General features: G+C 43.9%; 1 protein-coding gene across 1 annotated transcript in view; it reads right to left on the reverse strand.

The window, feature by feature from the left end:
* camk1da (calcium/calmodulin-dependent protein kinase 1Da) overlaps positions 1 to 13,847 on the reverse strand; it is a 45,712-nt gene extending 31,865 nt beyond the window's left edge. The window contains exon 1 of the mRNA XM_070928825.1: positions 13,750 to 13,847. Coding sequence (XP_070784926.1) covers positions 13,750 to 13,847 — 98 coding nt within the window. The remainder of the gene's footprint in view (positions 1 to 13,749) is intronic.
* Between the last annotated feature and the right edge of the window lie 3,875 nt (positions 13,848 to 17,722).

Genomic DNA, 17,722 nt, shown 5'->3' on the forward strand with positions numbered 1-17,722 from the left:
TATGCAATTAAGACTAAAATCCACAAAACAGACATGTCAACCAGAATTTGGTCTAAAAGCTCAAGACATTGTAATCCAAGCCACTGTCCATATGGGTGAGAAGAATGGGCTGCCCTCCACCAGCAATACCACAACAGATGGGACATGCATGCAGAGCTCTGTAGGACAAAATTAAACATTAACAGAAGGACATGAACCAAAGCATTCAGGTCACTATCCACTGATAATAAACACTCAAAATATATGAATCACTGTCAAAATGCTGGGCTCAGTACCCAAAACAACTGTTGAACCAAAGTCAACAGCCATGCTAGTGGTGCTTTAAGCTCAATGCTAATGTCAGCCTGGCAAAATGGTTACAATGACAAGGCTAACAGCATGACAGTGACAATGCCAACATGCTAATTAGTAGCAGGTATGATGTTTACCATGGTCAACATCTTACTTTCTGGTGTTAGAATGCTAACATTTGCAAACTAGCAATAAACAGTACAACTAAGTAAAGTAAAACTGAGGCTGATGGGAATAGCCTTAGCAAATCGGGGTCAGCCCTATAAACGTGAAATTGGCCATTGCTCTTTCAAAATGAAAGGAGGATTTTCAGCTTTGTTTACGCTCAACGCACAATGTGATGCAGTATTCTCCGAACCACCAGGGGGCATACATACACAACAATCTGTGAAGACACAAGAAGTCAATGAGTGTTACCGGAAGAACGCCATAGACCAAGTCTTGTTTCCACTGTAACTCACGGCTAATATCTATTATCTTATCTGAAAAATGTTTCTAATACTTTCCTTGTTCCCCGTGTTTGTTATTTCAAAATGTTTCTGATTTAAATCATTAATTCATTTTCTTGCTTCAGCTTGTAATTCTTAGTCATCTTAGCAAAATAGTTTTTCTGACGAACACGCCACAAACCCTGATGAACTGAATTCCCCCGAGACAATAGAAACAGAATGCAGGAGTGCCATAAGATATCTGTGTGTGTGTGTGTGCTTGTGTGTGAGTGTGTGTGTAATTCAGTTGAAGAAGGGAGTGACTGCACAGGAAAGATGATGCTTCCCGTCTTCTTTGTGTGTTCACATCACACAGGCATGGACACACATGCACAAGCATACATAAATGCAGCCTGAGGTATGGATTTGCCATGGCAACAACCCTGACCACTACTGGGATGTCAGGAGACCTCTCTTCTGTTTACATTAATCACCATGGAAACAGCTGTGTGTCTATGTGTGTGTGTGTGTGTGTGTGTGTGTGTGTGTGTGTGTGTGTGTGTGTGTGAGGACGTGCATGGACTCTGGGTAATCCAATGTTGTGTGTGAAAGCGAGAGACTGCGTGTGTGTGTTCATGGTCCTTTGTGCATGATGCATGCTTTTGAATCCATGTGTGTGCGTTTTAATCTGGAAGTCAAAATTTGGGAGTGCACATTTGTAAATGTAGAACAACTGTAACATCTTTATAAGCTGATGATGTGTTTATGGCTGGCTGCGCTGCCCCCACTTGGCCCCCAAAAAAAAGAAAAGAAAATCAATAAATGCAGGTTTAAAGATCAACTGAAACATATACAAAGAGTTTACTATTTCTCCTCAACACTAGTGGTGCTCTGGTTATGGTCACTAAAAGAAGAAAATGTAGTGTAATTGGTGTTTTCATAAACATTTCTTGTTTCTTTATATAGATGTAACATTTAAGAATGGCCTAAAAGCTACAATAGAAGAACAAAAGAGCATTAATAACTGCCACGGCGAGAAAGCTGTTTTGATGACAGAGCAGTAGGTGACTCAGCAGTTTGCTTCCTGTGACCTTGGAGATTCCCCTCACCACTTACACACACACACGCAATAGATGGCCCACAATAGCTTCAATTGTGGCAAAAAGGTACAAGGCAGACTGCAGTGACAGCAGCACAAACACTGCCAGCACAGCACCGGAGACTCCCATCAGTCTAACAAGAACCATGCTGAGTGAGAGAGGCATACAGAGAGAGGGAGGGAGGTGGGGGAGAAAGAGAAACAGCATTTCCTCACTCTTCTTCTTTTTTCAAGGGCTGAACATAAAATAAAACTTTCATTTGTGCCTCGGTAATAACCCAAATCCAGCCGGTCCTGCAGAGACCGGGACACGAGAATACGAAGACAATTTATGAAAACATGCAAAGCTGCAAAAGAGGGGGAAACGACTGTATTGCAACTCTATATTACCTGTTGGGTCGCTGGGGATTTTATCTACATCACTGTATTTGCCTGGAGTATAATGCACCCTAAATACCCATAAACCAAAAAGGCACAAGATGTACAATGGAGATGCAAATCCTCCCATTTGTGCTGTTTCATTCATGCTTCACAATCACTTCATGCAGGTGTACAGCACAGCCATTATAGCCTGTCCTTAAACTAAGATTTAACATTCTCGGATGTGTTTATTAAGGGAGGATTAGTCCCCCCCAGCACGCTCCTTGTTGCTGCTCGGATTCTTTAAAAACAAACATTTCCAATGACTGAACACTAGTTGAAGCGCCAGCATCTGTTTGAAGAATTATAATACGTCACCTAGTGAAACCTTCACAGGCTGTTCAATGAGAGCATGAATGACGGTGTTACTGAAGGGCTCTACACAAGCTGCTCGATGCAGCTCTGTTTTTCCAGTCGGGTTGTTAGACATGGAAATTAGTAATTAACAAGCATGATGAAGATCTACATGTTTGCTTTAGAGATTTATGATCTTTTGTATCGGTTGTATGTGCCTTAGTTTTCCTTTTTCCATTACTAACACAGGCATACACACATGTTCATACTTGCTTTTCCTTCTGATGAAACTATGCGTTTATGTTCCCAGCAGCTGTGCCGAATCTCTTTCACACACACACATACGAACCTAACCAAATGTACCGCTGTCACACCCAGACACAGTCACACATACAAGAGAACAGGTGTTAACAGGTGTGTTACACAGCATAACAGTTATTCAGTCAGCTTTATCTTGGCTCCGTTCAGTATGTTACAAATGAATTTTATCACTGTCAGTGTCACGATAGCATAAAGTTAAACATACAAGGGAGGTGTGCCCAGGGTGCGGCTGGGTGAAAGGTACCCACCAACAGCCAAGCAAGCACGCTTATTATGAATAACTGTGGGTAGGAGCAGCTACGTGACTGAAATGTGAATGTACTATTAGCATTGAAGTGGGGCTGGACTATATGACCTAAAAATGATGTCAGCCCCCAAATGATGCAGACGCCATGAGTCGGTCAGAAGCCACTGTCTCCCAACTGATTCGTTTTTTTATAAAACAGTTGAGTGTTTCATCAAAATCTACTCAGCGGTGTCTGAGATATTCAGCACATGTACATGCACTCACTTTGTTTCCAGTCTTTATGCTAAGCTCAATGAACCGTTTCATTGTTAGCGTACAGACATGAGGGTGGTATCACTCTGAATATCTAATCTCTCTTTTTGCAAGATTACAAAATCGAATTATTCCTTCAGCTGATATAGTGATACAATATGCTGGTGTGTGTGTGTGTGTGTGTGTGTGTGTGTGTGTGTGTGTGTGTGTGTGTGTGTCTCTCTCAGAGGGCTGAGGGCGCAGTGTGAGAACAGGCTCGTTTTTTCCTGACCGCGCAAATCTGTCTGAATGTTATAATTGTTAAATGTTCAGACTGCCCCAGTTAAGAGTTTTAGATGTTGCTTTGTGTGAGTTTCAGTTTTAGCCAAATTTTGGGTGGAATTATTTTGAATATGAGGATGTATCCCTACCTGTAATTGTCTCCCCTTTCATGCTGCCATGATTTTTTTGTTGTTGTCATGTTGCCTTTAACACACAACACAGGTTTTCCTGCTGGAATCGAACCAGGGACGTTGTATGCATGTTAAAAGGCCGGTTTTACCTGGTTACACGTATACATGGCAAAAAAAAGAGCATTTTCCAGGAGATACCTAGCCACCTAAATCAGGTTTCTGTAAATCGCCTGTCCAGATTATGCAAAGCGGATTTCTTGTTTACATGACGTTTACATGACGAAACGAGGTTACAGCAGAAAGCTGACAGCGGTGCGGTTAATGAAGTGCAGGTAAACGCACTGATTGATACAAACAGGAAGCAATAAATATTCCAGCGCTGCCGTTTGGCCAATCGGTGCAGAAACATCCAAAATTATGTTTTTGGAAATCACATGAGGTGCGGGTGGTTTTCCACATTACAGACAAAGTGTGGATGATCGACCTGTTATCTCACAATGATGTCATCACATCAACATACAAATTAAACGATGAGACACACACACATCTGCTAAGGAGCTTTGACTACATCGTGTACTGTCTGAGTATGTGTGTGTGTGCAGAGCTCAAGTGGCGTTCAGACAAACGGCTAAAAGCTAGACAGTAATGCTAGATAACAGTTCTGCACGGACTAGACTGATGACGCATGCAACACACACACACACACACACACACACACACACACACACACACACACACACACACACACACACACACACACACACACACACACACACACACACACACACACACACACACGGGTGTGACCAAATGGTAAAGCAGTTTTTGCATACAAATGACACCTCAACTGTAACACAATCTCTCTCTCTCTCTCTCTCTCTCTCTCTCTAAAGCTGGTTACATAGTCTGACACATTTTAAAACTTTGGCACTTGTTTTTGCGTGTGTGTAGAATTGTTCTGCTCAAGGACGACTTGAGTGTAACTGGGCCAAGCTGCGCCAGATAAACAGCCACGCACACACACACACATACACACACTGATCTAAGTACAGTAGTGGGACTCAGTGAAAGTAGGTCTGCTATAATACAGAAAAACCCTCCAAGGTGCAGTTAGAGTCTGTGTGCGTATGTGTGTGTGCGCATCACTCTTGTGAAGTGTAATGCCTACCAGAGCAGAAAGTGTGTGTGTCATTTTACAGTATCGTTGTCAGTGTGTGTGTGTTAGCTAGTTTTAAACAAAAAAAAATGGATTAACATAAATATTTTGTGCTTCTGCGTGTGTGTGAGAGATACTGTGTGTGTCTGTGGGCTATGTTTTTGTGTCTTGGCTCATGTACGTGTGTTTATATGTATGTGTGTCTGCCTCTTTTTGTGTTTCTTTGAGTGTGTGCTTTTGTGTATTTTCTGAGTATGTGTGTATGTGCAGTCCGTCCTAAATTACCTGTCCAGAAGACAGAGTGTGTGCTGGCCAGCAGTGGAGCTGCTGCGGCACTGCTTCCATTAACGGCAGTGATCATTCACAATCTGATGGGCAACAGCTAGCTGTTACCACGGCAACCTGCTGCGTGCCTGCCAAATATTATTTGGGTACATGTTGTTACACTACAACTAATCACAGCAATCTGATTGCTATAGGATAAAGGCCCCAGAAAGGTTATTGTGAACATGTTATGTTAAACGAAGACACGGACTTATTAGCAAATGAAACATGAAATAAAAATGACCCCATGTGATAAAACTAATGCAATAAAAATGTCCTGTAAACCTGCAATAACACTGTAATGTGCGTAAAGGAATTCACATAGTCCAGCTTTTGCTGAGAAATATGTCCAGATGGTCCTGCAGAAGCAGCTACATGCTAAAATACAGTAGTCTAGACCTCTGAACTGAAGCTTTAGTCCACGCTCCATCCAAAACCACTGGACGCAATTTGATGTGTTTTTTTACTAAATAATGGGTTTCATCTGATTACAAAGCAACCTTTTCTTGATTTATAATATTAAGCTAGCACATTCTGAAGAGTAATGCTAGATAAAGCCTAATCTAAGACATCTCCACCACGTGATGCCTCCCACACAGACAAGAAAAACAAACTCTGAATAGGTGGACTTCTGGGTAATACTGTGGAATGAAACTGGTCATTTTGTATCAGTTTTAGCACCGTTTCTGTTTGTTCTAGGACAGACAAGAAAGACTGGTTCAGGAAACTTGTTTACTGATAGCAAGCCAACAGTCTGAATCTCACATACATCACGGCCAACACAATCAAACTGACACCAAGTTCCTGGAAATATAAACGTGTTCTGTTAATGTGGCTAAAAGACTGCATTATGGTGATTTATATTCTCCACTGCATCACTGGACTGGGTCGAATATGTCTCTTTTTGCAAAGTTTCCTCATCTCGCTCTGAAAAATCAATCCCAGCCGTGAAACCTGTTCCCTCGCTCGCTGCCGTCTCAACAGGAGGCGAGCAGAAAGAAAGGAAAGCTCGGATCTCCGTGTTCCTGCAGGACAAAGCCTTACAGAGGGAGAGAGAGGAGACAGACCCAGACTGAGACAGTCTCACTGATGATTCATGCTGGATTCTGAGCCGTGCCCCACATCCTCTTCCAACCGGGCAGTCTTTTCTCAGGTGAGCCCGAACACTGCGGCATTACTGCATTACTATGATCACAATCATCACTGTGCAGATTGTAAACACCCATCCCCTTCTACTCTCCGTTTACATGATGACGACCCACCAGGTTTTATTTGGAGGGACATCTAAAAAGCCCAAAACAGGAAGAGAGTGCTGCTTTCAGAGCAAAAGCTTTCCAAGTTTCTGGTGACGGCAGATGGAATGGAAGGAAGGCTGATTGAAAAGTCACTTCCAACATGTTCATCCTTTAGCGGTGGAGCAGGACACCCCTAGGGGCCCCTGAGGCCAGCCCCTTAGGCTTATATGTGCTTCTACTCCCCACCCTCATTGCGTTTCATTACAATTCCTCATTTCCCTTGCTTTATCTCTTCTTCTTCCTCCTCCTCCTCCTCCTCCTCCTCCTCCTCCTCCTCTGCTCTGGTATTGTGTTATATTTTGCCGCTGTCAGAAGCAGCAGAGCCTCTAGGGAAAATATGCTAAGCTGCTTTCTGACTTTCTGTTCAGGTAGAGGCTGCACAGTCAGCTGGTACAACAGCCATCAGGGTTTTACTGTTAACTCTTTCAAATAAATATTAAAAACAAGAGCCTAAAACACTTTAATATAAATAAGTAGCTTCCTTTTTTCTGTCTGCCTGGTTTTACGGTGATGTATTAGATATCCAGTTCACGACAGCTTTCCTATGAGCTTCTCTGAGCACCTATTCCCACCGCACAGTGAAGTTACTGTATCTCAGTGTGTTCCACCTCCATGCGCTTGTGCCGTGATGAATTATGGGAAATCTGAGAATGAATTAAGTATCGACCCAAACCCCAGACATGTTATACAGTGTGACACTTAAGTTAATCACGGTTACGGTTGGCCGACTGAGGGCTCTTTGGGAGTGCTGGCTATGTTTGAGTGGCTTAAACAGGGTATGCAGGTAATGTATGGGAGCTTGAGGCAAAAAAAATAATAATAATAATTTCAACACACAATGCAGTCTGCAAGCATTCCCCTGAAGGTAACCACAACACTCGCTGACAGATATTTAATCTGGATTTCTCCAGGAAACTGTGCAGTCAGTTCAATGCCTTGCTTTAAGGAGAGGATCCTTTCTCTTTCACTTCTGCAGAAAGGATCTGTAGCCAGGCTTTAAGAAATACTGAGGTCATCAGCACAACACAGTCCACCAAAGACATTTTTGACTAGCCACCAAAAATACTATTAGTATCAGTTTTTAAAAATATCCCTTTTCATTTATTCATGCAACTGTTCAATTATATTTTTTTATATTTTCAAGTTTATGATTCATGGTGGTCTTAATGCTGTTTCAAAGCCTTCTTCACTCTGCCAGGATAAACTTCCCCCAAAGCCCAAAGACAAAACAGAAGACATGACCTCAGCGTGAATCATCATATTCCCCGGCAATTCCATTTCTCAAAAGCACAAAAAGAAACTTGTCATGCTTTCAAGGCAGGATTAACAATGTGAATAATGACGAGTAACTGTCATGTTCATGAACACATAACCGCCTACCAAAGTTGAAACTGTTCTGATCACATGCACCAATCAGGATTCATGAAACATTTGATGCAGAATGTGATGACAGTTGCTCACGAGCGTTAAACTCAATAAATAATACCCAGGGATGTTGTGGGTAAAGGACAACTTCCTCGGTTCGATACACCCTGTGACACAAATGAGAGACCAGAGCTGGAGGAACCTCCGTGACAATTAGGTCCACTGTATGGGAGCATCGCGGTTTCCCGGTTAGTTACAGTGTCAAACTGTGTGCCGACATTGTTGAAGTTGGGTCCGTCTGTGGAAACACTTCAAACATGACATTTACGACGGCATCAATGTGTTGATTAGCGGAACAAGACAAAACCAGACTGGAAGGCGAGTCCCTCTCCTCACAGCGTTCAGGCAGCCTCTCGGACCAAAACATTAAAGGTGCGGGCCAGAAAACCAAAACAATGAACTCTCCATAGAGCTGCAAAAGGGGGGGGGGTAATTTCTCACAGACCTTTCAGTCATTTTTTCGATTGTGAATATAAATAGATTAGTGCAGCTTTAAGCTTTTACTCCACAAATGTATATACAAACACATAAATCACACTCTTTTCTTGTCTGATTCAAACATGTTAGAAGACCAAACCACTATTCATACACAGTGTAACCTTCTCTCTGCAACAAATTACCACATGATGTCTTCTGTTGACTTCTAATGATGTTTTCAGAGGCCAATAGCCTGCAGGAGGACAATTAGCAACACAGCTCATGTCGCCGCAACTCTACTGAACCCCAGCACCCTGTCGTCCTTGATCACCAAAATATGGTCACCCTCCCAACTGCTAGCTTCCTCATAACAAGCAACATTTGTCTCCCAGCAGGCTGTGGCCCTGATTTCCAGCTCCAACAGCAGATGTTGTTGTCGAGACCCTTTAGGATTGCGCAACAGGCCTGAAACCAAATCCTCCACTCAGGAGCATTAGCAGCGAGTGTCCCGTTTCCTCAGCTGCCCCACAGCACCTGCATTCATTCTGTGTACCTCAACTATGTCTGCAGATCACGCAGAGTCGCCATGTCTGTAGGTGTATGTGCAGCCAGTGTAACATCTACATCTTCAACTGTGCTCCTTGAAACAGTTGTCATTTAATAGACCAAGAGGAAAGAGCACTTTGCCTTGCTTCCATAACTGACAAAGATGGAGTCACAGTGGGATATCAGGGCAAGCGTGAAGCGTTTTTGATGCGTAATGCCAAGCTTCACAAATATCTGACTTAGTTATTTACATCAAGACAGTACAGCATGAGGTAAACGCTGCTGTAATAAAGTGAAGGAAGAAAAGTTTACAAGAAACAAAATGTTTTAAATGTCAAATTTTTGGTGGGGAAAATGGCCAAAATTACACATTGTTGGTGACGCTTTCATTCCCTTATTCACATTTAATGATGAAAACTTCATTCAGACTTTCGTCCAAGATGAACCCACCGAATGTTCTTACATGAATTCTCTCCGTGTGCCTTTTTGAACATGTGGCTGTGTTTACATGCATGAGCAGCAGTGTGCACACAGCTTTCGGACAGAGAGCCATGTGTGTGTCACAACGGCACAGAGACAACAAGCTTTCAGCACACGGCCATTATAAGCTGGATGTGGTCGCAGAGAGGCTTAAAATAGAGCGCTGATCCGATAATGGACTAAAGTTTATGATCATTAATACTCAGAGGTCTGGACACACATGTCAATCTGTGCAGAGTGATGGATGGTGTGCCCCCCCCACCCCCCTCCACACACACACACATAATTTCATATTAAATGCATTTAGTGATGAGGAAAGTCCCGACAGCTGGCAAGTGCAAGTGTTTTATTTGCTGCATTTACGAAGAGGAAAAAGTGACTTTTCCCTTCTGCTGCTTTTAAATGTGTGTGTGTGTGTGTGTGTGTGTGTGTGTGTGTGTGTGTGTGTGGGGGTGGTTTGCCTGGCATGACTCTAGCTCAAATTTAGTAGCACTGAGATGCCAAACTGAGCTCAGCACATTCAGTGTTAATCTGAAATCCTCAGCTCATCTAAAACTAGAAGACAGACAAAAGTATCGACGTCCACAATGATGTCAATAAAAAAACATAGTCATCAACAAAGCAACACCAGCAACAGCAATGCCATTAAAGTTTGCTACAAACAGGGACAGAATCAAGAGCAGTCAGATGGTCAGACTGATGTTTTTAAATCGGAGCGTCTGACATTTCTTTCCGCGTCAGACTTTGTTGTAGAGATGTTGCCACAGTTAGTTTGGGGAGCACAATTGAACAGACAATGACCCCCAAGTTGAGTTCATCCTTCACCTTGAAAATAGCAGTGTGACAAAATAATGTGAACTCATGGTCTACTGACAAGCTTTTTTTCCCCCGCTCAGAGCTTTCAACCGCATCTCACAGTCCTCCATCAGTGGATGGAGTCTGTCCAGTTGTCACGGCGATGGCTCAGCGGTTGTTGTTAAATCATCACCCGTTATCCATATCCATTTCCATGACAACCGAGTAAACTCTGTCCCCTGATGAAGACTGTGAGATAAGGTTGAAAGCTCTGGGGAAAAGCTAGTAACAACATGATTGTTGACATACATCTGCAGTATCAACAATGTTGACAAAAATAATGGCGGATGACATTACCGATGCCATCAATAACAAGCAACAACTGCTTCATTACAGCAGCAGCAAACAACAATGAACAATAACAACAACCAATCACAGTTAACCAGCCTGAGAAAAGGACTCCACAGAGGAAAAACTGGCAGAAAAAGAGAAAAGGATGGAACAGATGGATAGACGAACAGAGGATAAGCCTGCCGACATACTGTGAGTATTCAAATTTCACTCTAATGTGGTAAAATGTGTGTTTGTAGAAGTGTATATTCATGTACTAACACACACACATACACACACACACACTCATACTGTTAAAAACGTGGGCTAGCAGTCTACTGATGAAGTTGTTTTTGTCACATAGCAAACAATCATCTTTTGTTCTATTTATAAAAGACGCTATTTATAACAGGGATAAAAGAAGAGAAACTTTTCAAATCTGCAGCATGTCCTCTCGGATCGCAACACTACAATGTGCAAGAAAGTCAAAAACAGGAAAGCTGGTTCGAGTTTAACACATGGAGATGTATGACTGAGCTGCCGACATAAAGAGGAAGATATAGAAAGACATAAAGAGAGAGAGGGGGGGGGGTCTGCAGTCCCAGAAACAGTGGAGAGAACAGTGCCAGCAGCAGGGAAGTAGAGCATCAATTAAGGGCAGCGTGCCCTAGATGGCACAGTGACATTCCCACAATGCATCACCATCACGGCCACCACTTTACTTTCTGTCTCCATCTCGCTCATGCACTTTGTCTCTCTGTAGAGCTACTTGGAAAGACCTCCCACTGTGTCCATCGAGTCCCTGGCCTCTAGCCTTAACCTAAAACATGACGCCTGTCCAAACACTGGGCTGAGTGGTGGTTTGCTGAAATTTGCTCACAATGACAAAAGTACACACCCACACTGTTTCTCTTCAGCTTTCTCTCTTCTTCTTCCTTCTTTTTTGTGTCTGCCTCCTGCACTTGTTCTTACTGTGATACCTCCTGCTGAGAGCTGTGGCCTACCTGAGACTCACACACACACACACACAAAGAACACACTCCTGTTGGTATTGAATTATTGAATAGTGAGCAACAGGGACACACGCAGAATACACACCAGGGGAGGGTAATAAGACACCGAGGAGAGCCTCATGTACATGCCTGCAAACACACACACACACACACACACAGTCACAGTTAATCCAGTATTAGGGGACAGAAAACGGTATGTCACACACTGAGGAAGGGTATTAAGACCCAGAACAGAAGGGGTGTTTAAGTGTGCACATGCAAACATACACACTAGCCAGTGTATGCAAACTGTGACCCAGTGTGAGGAGACAAAAACTTTGATGGGTCAGTGTCGGATCTGTGACATCACATCCTGTCAGTACAGATGCAGCTCAGAGACGCTGACGCAGAAGCATTCAGCTCTGCAGTAACACTCAAGCTAGTCTCAAGCTTCAGTTTTCTCCCACACATGCTGCTGCACCTAAACACAACACTGCTGCTGCTGCTGCTGCTGGCGAAATTGACTTTATTCACTGTTACTGCTCACAATGTCTCTTTGGCTGATCGTCCAATCAGCTGGCACATTTTGGACAACAACAAATGTTGGATGGGTTCCAGGCTCTCGTCCCTACTCTGTTTGCTTCACCACACTGACAAAAACACTCATCTGTTTCAGACTGAGTCACTGCCACCATCTCTACTCTTCCTCTTCTTCCTCCTCTCCTTCATCCTGCTTTTCCATGCTAATCGCAAATCACTTCCCCATCTCACACCCCCTTCGTCTTTTCTGCTGATGAATCAGGTTCAAAGATCCGTCAGCAGCTCAGGTTAATGTGTGGCAACAACATGGCCGACTCGGATCATTGAGTCCTGTACCAGTCTGCATCCTAAACGTGTGTGTGTGTGTCTGTGGGTTTCACATCCGGCCCAAATTTCAGGTGTTTTGTTGCAGTAACAAACCCCAGGCCCCAGCCCCCAGCCTCGGATCTCCACCCTCATTCTGTCATTACACAACATGACTGAACTTCTTTCTGTCCGGGGGAAGTTTTCCTAATCCCTGCGCAGTTAATCCCAATCTGCACCCACCCAGCGTGTCCCCCTCCGGGCTGCCGTCCAAACAGACGCAGCTCATTCCTCACAGCAGGAAATAAACAGAGCTGGCGGACGGACGCATGCAGTGACTGGCTGTCAGAGATTTAGGGGGCGTCGACCTGCACCACTCCGCTGTTTGAATGAGAAGGAGAGGGAAGAGGGAACGAGGAGGAAGAAGAGGAAGAAGGCATTTCCTAGCAAGGAGCTGGAGAGCATGTATGACCCGAGTGAAAGAGAAAAGAGTTGATTCCAAAAAAAGATTGTGAGTGTAACAGTGATACTCAGTCAGTGCTGCTCTGTTATGGCCTCGCTGTCATCGACAAGAAAATCCCCACCAGGAATACCACAGAAGATAAACCACCGAATCACTATAAACTCACTTTTAAGCACCATAGTCATCCCAAGTCACTGTACACGTCCCTATATAAACGCCACATACAGTGACTACATTCAAATCACAGGAACACTAGAGGAACATTAGTCATGGCATGAGAGATCAAAGGAAATGCTCAGAGGGTGACTTTGAACCTGCCATGATTCCATGAGGGAATAGTGAACACACTGGCACCCAACATGAATACTCCTGCGGGGAGTTTGTAGGCAAACCGAATACATTTTGTATAAATATGACAGGAATTTTGTAGTGACTTTACATAATGTGGCTACTATACCGAGGATTCAAGCGACAGCGATGATTTAAGTGCTGTATAAATAACTTTAAAACACCAATAGGAGTTCTTTTAGAAACCTTACACAAGTGCTACACGATAAAGCTACGCCAAAGCGAAACTTCTGCAATTACCAGAACGTAGCTTAACACACACACACACACACACACACACACACACACACACAGCGAGTTAGCTGTGACACCTGAACGCAACGTGTTGCGACTGACAGTGTGTGAAAACTAGCTGGGCTAAATGGTTGACATGGCTAAAAGTCACGGATACTCAGATAGTGATGAACATGCAGTTCAAACAGTTAGCTTAAAGTAACGTTTCAAAGTTTCCGTCTCTATGGTAATGTCATTATCATTGTAACATTGCCAGTACGTGTATTGCGGTCACTGTAAACTCACTGCACACTGAATGCCAGAGGGAGTATTGTTGGAGTATCATGGCGAAGTTTAGTGGAAGCCGCGTGTACTCACGTGCCGAGCACTTCTTTAAAATCAAAAATCTTCTTGATGTCGTCGACTTGTTTTTTCCACGTCTCTCCTCTGCCGGTGTCTCCGTTCTCCCGAGCCATGGCGCTGCTTTACCGGCCTAAGTCCGACCGACACTGGGCTGCTGGAGGAGGGATGCTAAGATAAAAATTAAAAAAAAAAAAAAAGAAAAAAAAAAAAGGGAGGAATATCTAGAATTGGGGAATGAAGCCGAGCTGAGTGTGAGAGCTTCGGTCTGAGCTGCGCTGCTGCAGGACCATGTGAGTCCTCCTGCAGGTTACCGAGTCCCTGCCGCCTCCCTCCTCCTCTTCTTCTCTCGCTCCCCCTCCTCCCCCTCCTCCCCTCCGGCAGTCTGGACAGAAGCTGTCAAGGTCACGAGGAGATAACAGCACTTCTCGCGGGGGCTTTCAAAGTAAAAGCCTGTTGATTTACATAACGTAGCAACGCGAAGACACTAGACGTTCATATTGATTGTTAAGATGTTCTAATAATAAAGTGTATATACTACTACTACTATTACCGCCGTTAGGACAAATAATATAAAATCAATCATCATTATGGTCACATACAGTGAATATGAATGTGATTTTTATTTTTTTTTAAATTTACTGTATATATAATTAAAAACCAACAAACAAAAAGACGCAAATAGAAACACTAAAACACAATAAAAAAAACATTGGAAATGTAATCAGAAATGTAAACCAGAACAGAATCAGTTTCAGGGTTCAGAGAGCCCGTGATTACAAACCAAAAAACTGTTTGTAGGGTTTATTGCTTATGTGTAATAGTATAGGAAATTTATTAGGCTGTTTCTAATGGTTGTAATGGTCTACTGATTTACTGGTTTCATTTCATTTATTATAACAGTCAAACAAACTCACATGCAAACAGATTTGGATTACTCCTCACCACTACTCATTTATCCGGGCATCTGCTATTATCAATTTCAATTGTTTCTTAAACAAGTCAATTCTGTTGTGCCTTTATTTTGAAGGCAATATCCCCCTATTTCCTGTATCACGCTTGTTACGTACATTTAGCTTGACTGCGGACCTGCTGCCACCTGCAATTGTCTAAACGCCGTTAATTGTTGCGCTGTCTGCACGTTTTCGGGGTTTCCACTTCTCCGCTGTCAGTTATATCCCTCAAAATCCTCGTTTCGTCATGTCAACTCCTTAACTGTCCTGTATACTTACCTTAAGCCCGATCCCTGTTGTGACAGCTCATGTTGTTAAAGGCAGTTGATGGGATGCTGCTCGTGCATCCGGTCCGACACACAGAGAGAGAGATAGGTGAGTGTGTGTGTGTGTGTGTGTGTGTGTGTGTGTGTGTGTGTGTGTGTGTATGTGTGTGTGTGTGTGTGTGTGTGTGTGTGTCTGGTCAGGACGTGGCAGCAGTAAATTCGCAATGCGCCAACTTGCTGACAACAACCACCCTGCATCCATCACCGTTCGGGATCCCCAAAGGCGTCGGCACGGCTCAGCACGGCTCAGCACAGCCGGCCGGGGATCAGCGGTGACCCCGGCCGCAGCTGCACGTCCACCTGGGTTTAACCCGCCCGCATAACACCTGGATTACAAAGTTTTAGTTTGCAGAGGAGCACTGATCCCCCGGACTCTGACAGCTGCAGGCGCTGAGGTCAGATCAGGCCGGGTTACTGCTCTCTGTCTCTCTGTCTGTCTCTCTCTCACACACAGTCCGGACTTCTGGGCTTGTTACTTGTGTGTATGTAATACTGTAGGGAGACACTAGACGGAGAGGGAGGGGGGGGGGGGGGGGGCAATGTGTTGCAGCCTCAGCTACTCATGAGTATTCCGGCTGCAAACTACTGCAGCTCTTCCTCAGCAGCAACCAAGGAAAACTCCTCTCCTCTGGTCGCCCCCCCCTCCTCATCCTTTGCTCTGAGTCAGCAAATCTGACCTCCCCCTGATGAAAGATGATTACCCAGCTGCAGAGGAAGGAGGAGGAGGAGGGCATCAGAGAGATGGTTAAAAAGAGGATGAAGGTCGAGGAAGATGAAGGTGCAGACTCCCCGCTCGCAGCTTAAACACTGCCATACATTTGTATTCGTGCACACATACAGAAGTAATCTCATTGGCTGAGATAATAAGTGGAACCAAGGAACCAATGAAGAAACAGATGCTGTGTAGCTGAGAAACTAACATCTTGATTTCTTTTTGCGTCAAAAATGTCATCAACTGCAGACGTCCATGTGAATATGTCTTGTCTCGTTCCTCTCCGACTGCTAAGAGCACAAGGTATATTTATCATCAGGTGCTTCACTCTGCACTGACACCAGCTCCAATTAGATGTCACTGACAAAAGGTTTTGCAGCAGATTTCTTTGGCAGCTGCAGTCCGTCTGCAGATCACGTTTATCTACAGATTAATGAGGAAGACCGGGCTGTGATGCACTACAATATGCCAACGCCTGGCATTGAGCACGCTGGCTCACTGTCACGCCGCCGGGGCTTACTGGGACACTTGAATAGAGTGGAGTCATCGAGCACGTTATTATTAACACCTGTGCTCTAACAAGTCAAAATGGGTGCTGGGAAAAAGGCTGATTGCGTATCTCCCAACGTCTCCCAGAGGGTTCATCTAATTTGCAGAGTTAAACCTCAGTGGGAGGTGCAGAAGAAGCAGCCTTTCTACACTTCAGCTGACGGGGCTGTCAATCGGCCATTTCTCCTCTCCGTCATCTATTTCAGCTTCAGAGACTGTGGCTCTTCGGCTCCGCCTGCAGATTTTTACTCAACGAATGAGATCATTTATACCTCCGAGACATGTTTTTGTTAACTGAAATATATCTTTGGTATAACTGAAGGTATAGAACTAAGCAAGTTCTCCAGCCGCTCCTGAGGGAAATATCCGGCTCTTACAGTACATCAGACAGTTAAGTTAAGTTAAGGTTAAGCTTTTTGGCTGAAAACCAAAACAAGGAGCTGAAAGACGCTCCGTGGAGCTGAAGGAAAACTGCACAGTCTAGTGACAATTCCCTGCGGCTTTGTCACTCCGAGCGACCCCTTTTATATACACGGGGTCATTTGATCCATTCTCATATAAAATACATTGTGCAGCTTTAAGTTCCATAAAAATACACTCTGTTGCCAGTTTATTAGGTACCCATAGCTAAAGCGAATGCAGTCTAATACAACAGCCCTGCAATAAATGAATAGTACTGCACTGTACTAAGGTTTTTTGTAATATATTGTCCACATATTAGAAACAACTCTCAAACAGTTCCAACAAAAACTGAACATCATACCCTTCATGAGGGCAGGGCCGTGCACTACACAGCCCAATAAACTAGCAGCTGCTTGTACATCTTCTCAGGAAAACAAAATATAAGCTACATAATGCTCTCTCACATTGTTTACATAAGCCTATTGTTGATTGCAGAACGGAGGTCATCATTGGCTCAGCTTAGTATTTACCAGCACGCAGCAAAACTAAGTGCAAAAGGAAAGTCAATTAAGGGCAGCCATTTAAACATTGGTCAGATTCCGAGGTTTGCCTCAAACGCAACAAACATCCACCGTAGGGTCAAGCCGGGACACCCCCTCCATCCCTGGATGGCATGTTTACACCCGGGTTTCATTTGAACTGTAATGATAGATTCATGTGCAACATTCGCCACAATATGCACCTTGTATACCGTTTCCCGTCCGCACACGTTTCACCCGGGGAGCTGTAACTCTCATCGCACCAGCTCCTTCCATCTCCCTGTAATTGCTCTATCAATCCAGCGGAGGAAAAAAAAAAAAACACAAAACAAGCGAACCCAGAATGAAGTGCCCTGCGTCGTACATGCACAGCTCATTTAGCTCCCGGCGTAATGAGAGCTGTTGCGTAAAAAGCACAATCAATTTCTAATGTGCTGGTTTACAGCACCCACCAGACTGACAGCCGAGCCGATACACGACAAGAAGTTTAATGGTGTTTTGTTTTTTTTC

This window comes from Enoplosus armatus, chromosome 22 (assembly GCF_043641665.1).
Source record: "Enoplosus armatus isolate fEnoArm2 chromosome 22, fEnoArm2.hap1, whole genome shotgun sequence".
Lineage (NCBI taxonomy): Eukaryota > Metazoa > Chordata > Actinopteri > Centrarchiformes > Enoplosidae > Enoplosus > Enoplosus armatus.